This window comes from Trypanosoma theileri (genome assembly GCF_002087225.1).
Source record: "Trypanosoma theileri isolate Edinburgh chromosome Unknown TM35_Tth_8_V1, whole genome shotgun sequence".
In the NCBI taxonomy this organism is placed as follows: Eukaryota; Euglenozoa; class Kinetoplastea; order Trypanosomatida; family Trypanosomatidae; genus Trypanosoma; species Trypanosoma theileri.
The window spans coordinates 570,542-576,073 of record NW_021639850.1 but is presented as its reverse complement, the minus strand read 5'-3'; the positions used below and the strand labels follow the sequence as shown (position 1 = coordinate 576,073).

The following is a 5,532-nucleotide window of genomic DNA, read 5'->3' as shown; positions in this document are numbered from 1 at the left end:
AATAATAATAATAATAATAAAAACAGGGAAACCACAGAAATACACATACATATACAGACATGATAGGAATGAAAAAAAAGAGAAAAAAAAAAAAAAACACATTGATGAGAAAAAAAAACCCGTATATTAATACATGAGACATTGGGTGTAATGACCACCCATAAAGGTGAGTAGAACGGGAATCAGTGAGTAGAACAATAAAAGAAAAAAAGAAGAAAAAAAACCCAAAAGCAAGAGTATATCGCTTACCTTTTATTTATTTATTTTTTTATTTATTTTGTTTTTTCTCTTTTGGAAAAAAAAGATATCATGAATTAATGGAGCTGACTTGCCCTATAAAGGTGTCATGCCTCTCAATTCTTTTTATTTATTTATTTATTTCTTTCTTCCTTTGTCTTTTTTTTTAAAAAACTTAGTTTGCTACCTTTTCTTTTCGTTTTTTTTTTCTTTTTTTTATTGTTTGTTTGTTCTTTATTATTTATTCTTTTTTTTTCTTTTTTTTTTGGATTAAAGATGTAGACGTTTCCTTCTAGGCATGTACGCACACATAGACTACTTCTCTCCATCTAATTTTTTTTTTATTTTTAATTGAATGTTAGCGCACCTCACGTGGCCCTCGTCCCATCTCGGCAAACAAACGATGTCCACGCGGTCTCGCAATGACAACAGGACGAGATGGAGTGGCCGTTGTTGCACTCAACAAATTCCTTCCATGTACTCCTCCCATTCCCTTTATAGTTGTGTTTGTGTTTGTAGTTGATGTGATTGAAGTGATTATTGTATTTTTTCCTCCTCCTTCTTCCCCTGTTCCTTCTGTGGTTTTGGTAGGTGTTATTTTCGTAGGTGATATTGATATTCCTGCGGCTTTACCCGTTGTTGTTCCTGTTGTTATTGTTGCTGTTGTTGTTGTATTTTCACTAATACACTTCAGTGCCTGTTTCCATGCGGAGGGCCGCACATAACGTGTGCCTGGTGAGAGAAACGGGTGTTGTGTGAGAAAGTGAATGGCGGAGGCTCGCAATTCCAATTCCTGCAGGGAAACACCACCGGCGGGAAAGAGGGTGGAAGATGTACGTGAAATATCTCCACGGCTTCTTGAAAGTGAACTGTGTGTGGAGCCACTGCGGGTTTGGGCCACGACTGTTGCCGGCGCCAGTTGATCCGGTTCCGGTGTTTCCCCGCCATCCTGTTGAACCCGCTGTCGTTGTTTCTGTTCTAATTGTTGAAAATGCCTAAAGAGCACAAGGGCATTGACGTTTTCCAGCCATTCCTGAAGTATGGCATGAACTATAAAAAGTTGACGATCCGTGCTATTGTTAACAAAATCATTTACAAGAATGGCATTACGTCGATTTAACGTAACAGAAGAAGGGGCATTCTCTACAATGATATTGCGAGTCAAGTGTCTACCAATACGACGTAAATCTTTTGTATATCCACCCTCACGATACCATCGTACATCTCTGTAAATAACATCATCCAATATTGTACCATCTGGGTCCAGGCGAGCAATAACAGGACGAGCCACCACCTCCACACTTGCGGTCCATATAATAATTTCCAAACGCAGTGTCCCTCCATCAGAATTAACAGCAGATGAAGAAGAAGATGCGGAATATGAAACTGATCCTCCTCCTCCTCCTCTTGTAGTGGTGGTGTTAGTTGATCCCTGTTGTTTATTATTGTTCTCATTTCGGCCCGTTGGTTTCCTTCCATATCTTCCACCAACGTATGACTGCAGAGGTGTATCACGTGGGTGTAACTGCGGATGTGGATAGAGAGCTCGTAGTCGTCGCAACATCTCCACTGCGCCTGGGCGAAGAATTGCCGGACCGTGACCGCGATTGTTGCAGAGTGTCTCATCAAGATCAAACACAATGGTAGCAGTTCGTTCCTTCTCTGCCGGTGATGCCAAACTGCGCGTGAGTAATTGCCGTGTTGGAAAGAGAATATCACTCGTTTGAAGTCCGTCAAGTGCGTCCTCTAGTGAAGTGTGTGTGGTACACACGCCGACAGAGGCATTAGGATCTGATGTACGGAAAGGTGGACCAAGAGGTGGTGCAGAAGGCGCCCGTGCTGAATTAAATGACATTTGTGATAATAGTGATGGTGGCGGTGGTGGTGATGTTGTTACTTTATTGGTATTAGTAGTAGTAGTAGTAGTAGTAGTAGTAGTTGTAGTTGTTGTGGTTTCTTTGCGGCTCTCCCGTGGAATGGTGGGTGGTGGCTCTACAGAGTACCGCTGCTGTGACTTCTCTGGTGGTTCCTGTATCGGTGATGGGGCCACACTCGCACTCTTCTCTGCGGCCGCATCTCCATTTCCATCACCACCACTTGAATTTCTCGTTTTTTCCTCTTCGGGTTGTTTATAGGGAGACTTGGGAGTGGTAGCGCAGGACGCAGTGGTCGAGCAGCCGCGGAGGGATGGTGAGGGAAGTCCACTCACACTACGGAGTTTTCCATTCTTCTGCATTGCGGCAATACTATGGGAGATGATATGCATCTGAACAGGAGCTCCTCCCTTTGATTCCATCAGGCGGGTTTCTTGTTTTTGTTGTTGCTCTCCTTCTTCTTGCTGTTTTTTCTGCTCTGTAGACATATTATTATTATTATTATTATTGTTGCTGTTGGCTTCTCCCTCTAATTTATCCATTACCACGTCTTTTGTTTTTATACTATTTGCGTTTACGCCATCCAAAGCGACAGACTTTTTCCTTGGAGTCTTTGCTTGTTGTTTTGGTTTCCCTTTCTTCAAAGACTGACGAAATACAGATGCCTTCCTTTTTGTCTCAACATTCTCATTTGTAATCATCGTCTTTCCTTTTTTGCTAGACTTTGAACCTCTGTGTGACTTCTGTGGAGTACTTTCACCAACTTCAATCTCATTCAGGTGAAGTTCCTCTCTCTTTTCGTTTGTTCTGTCATCTATACTCATCTCCATTTCAGAGTCCTCCTGCAAAAACAAACCCTCACCATCTGGTGCCTCCCTCACCGTCGTCAACACCACTTCCTCACATATTGCTGCATTCATCGTAATATGATTATCACTATAATCATTATCCATAATAGGAATAGCGGCAGGAAAACAAGAATCTGCAGAAGTTCCTTGAGAGTTCATTTGCGTGGTTAATGTTTTGCCTTTCCTTTTCCATTGGGATCCCTTGCCTTTACTGTTGGCCGCTGAACGTGTCACGGCTACAATCTTTAAGGTTTTACTTTTCATTGTTGTTCACTCACACACACACACTCTCTTTCTCTCACTCTCTCTCTTTCTCTTTCAATTACTCCAACAAACCAAGAAAGAATCAAATGCCTTGTGAGAGGAACTCACGACGGAATCACAAATAGAACTGTGGTGTGGGAACTTCTTTCTGGTCAGGGCAATTAAAGAAAAGAAAAAAAAGAAAAGAAAACAATAAGAACAGAAAAGTATATTAATAGGCGTCTGGTCTTTCCTTCTGTGTTCTTGTGTTTTACTCCTTTTTGGGGGTTTGGTTCTCTTTCTTTCTTTTTTTTTTTTTCTTTTTCTTCTTTGGTGTTGTCGCCTTCTTCCTTGACTTGTTTATACTTGCTGTTTCTTTTTCTTTTCCTTTGGGTAGAGTGTGTGCTGATTCCTTCCTCAGCGTATACCCCTTTTTTTTTTTTCTCTTATTGCTCTTGTTTTGCTCAATTTCACTCTATTTCCCTCACACAACCTACACAAAGAGAGACTGGACTCGCAAGGCTCAAACCGTGCAGGTTTTTTTTTTCTTCTTCTTCTTCTTTTGAAGTAAAGAAGTGCGGTGGGGAATCAACGAATTCTACCTTGCGCACAATGTGTATATAAATAAGGATATAGAAAAAAAAGAGAAAAGAAAAAAGAAGAAAAAGAAGTAAATACAATAGAATAAGGTTTTTTTTTTCTTTTTTTCTTTTTAAAAGGTATTCACACCAAAAACAACAGCAACAATAGGGAAAAAAAAGATAAAAAGAAGAATAAAATAAAATAATATAAAAAAGAAACGAAGGTGAAACAAAAAACAAAAAAAAAAAAAAAAAAAAAAAAAAAAAAAACAGAAGCAGAAACATTTGTAGTCATGCTTAGAAGCAGTTCGCCAGTATAATGGGTGATTCCCTTCCTTTATTGCCTTCTCCCATACTATTCTTATTTTTCTTTTTCTTCTTTTGCATTGAGAGTGGGAGGGGGAGAGAGGTTGAATTTCATTCTTCATTTATTCTTTTTCTTCTTCTTGTTATTTCTTTCTTTCTTTTCCTCCTCCCTCATCTTCTCAATAATATTACAGCTCAGAGCAATCCTCTCACATTCATTAATCATCAATATCACTTCCCTTCTTTTTTTTTTTTTTCTTTCCTTTTGGTCTTTATTTTTATCTTCTCTTTTCACATAGGTGTGCCTCATTGTTTGTTTGTTTGTCTGTTTGTCTTTTTTTTTTTTTTCTTTCTTCTCCCTCCTCTTTCTTTCTTTCTTTCTCTCTCTTTCTCTTACCTTTCTCTCAACTCGTTAATAAAATCGGCCCGTCCTTTATTTTCATTTTCATTTCAATTTCTCTCGTTTTCTCACTTGTGTGTTCGCCTGTTGGCCGCAGTCCATTTGATTGCAGTGAAATTACCTCCAATTTTTATTTTTTTATTTTCTCTCCTGCAGCCGTCGGGCGGGGGACTTGCGGGGAGAGCCGCAGCATCTATAAATGAAAAAGAAAATTAAAAAAAAAAAAAAAAAAAAAAAAAAAACATTCGGGTAAAAGGGTAAATATATATAAAAAAAAAGAGAAAGAAAGAAACAAAGGGTCTCTCTCACAAAGAGAAAAAAAAAAAAAAAACAGATAAAATCAGGGGATGAAAAAAAAAAAAAGACGCAAAGGGATTAATAACAGTAAAAACAAAAAAAAGTCCTAAAAAGGAAAAAAAACTCGAACGTCAGTGCATAGATATACACACACATACATATACAGAAATATATACATATATATATATATATATATATATATGTATATATATATGAGTACAAACCACAGAGAGAAAGAAAAAAAGAAAAAAAAAAAACACAATCTGCGTTGGTCTTCAACTATTGTTTGTCTCTCTCTCTCTCTCTGACTGCTGGTTTACTATTCTCTTATTTTTTATCTTTTGTTATTCCCCTGTATGTATGTGAGTGATTTTTTTTTTTTCCTTTTCTTTCTTTTTTTTCTTCTTTTGAATGGGTCAAAATTTTCCTTTTACCCCTCCTTCTTTTCCCCCCTGTAATGGCAAAATGTGAATTTGTATATGAATGTGCCTGTGTATCTCTGGCTTACATGTATGGAATCCTCTTCCCCTCGCTATGCAATGCGTGTAGAGTATATAAATATATAAATATATATAGTAGTAGTAGTAATAGTAGTAGTATAGATGTACCTGTACATGTACAAAAAAAAAAAAAAACAATAAAATCCCAAAACAACATAGAGAGAAATAAGTAATATATACAATAATAATAATAATTTGAAAAAAGGGAAAACAAAAAAAAAAAATTTTTTTTTTTTTTTTTTTTTT

At 37.5% G+C, this 5,532-nt stretch overlaps 1 protein-coding gene across 1 annotated transcript; it reads right to left on the bottom strand.

Annotated features, from left to right (window-relative positions):
• Nucleotides 1-595: 595 nt before the first annotated feature.
• On the bottom strand, nt 596-3,223 carry TM35_000083340 (uncharacterized protein; the record flags this gene model as incomplete). Its single annotated transcript, XM_029024199.1, has 1 exon — nt 596-3,223. The coding sequence occupies one exon, from the start codon at nt 3,221-3,223 to the stop codon at nt 596-598; it is 2,628 nt and encodes an 875-aa protein (XP_028884602.1).
• Nucleotides 3,224-5,532: the final 2,309 nt, after the last annotated feature.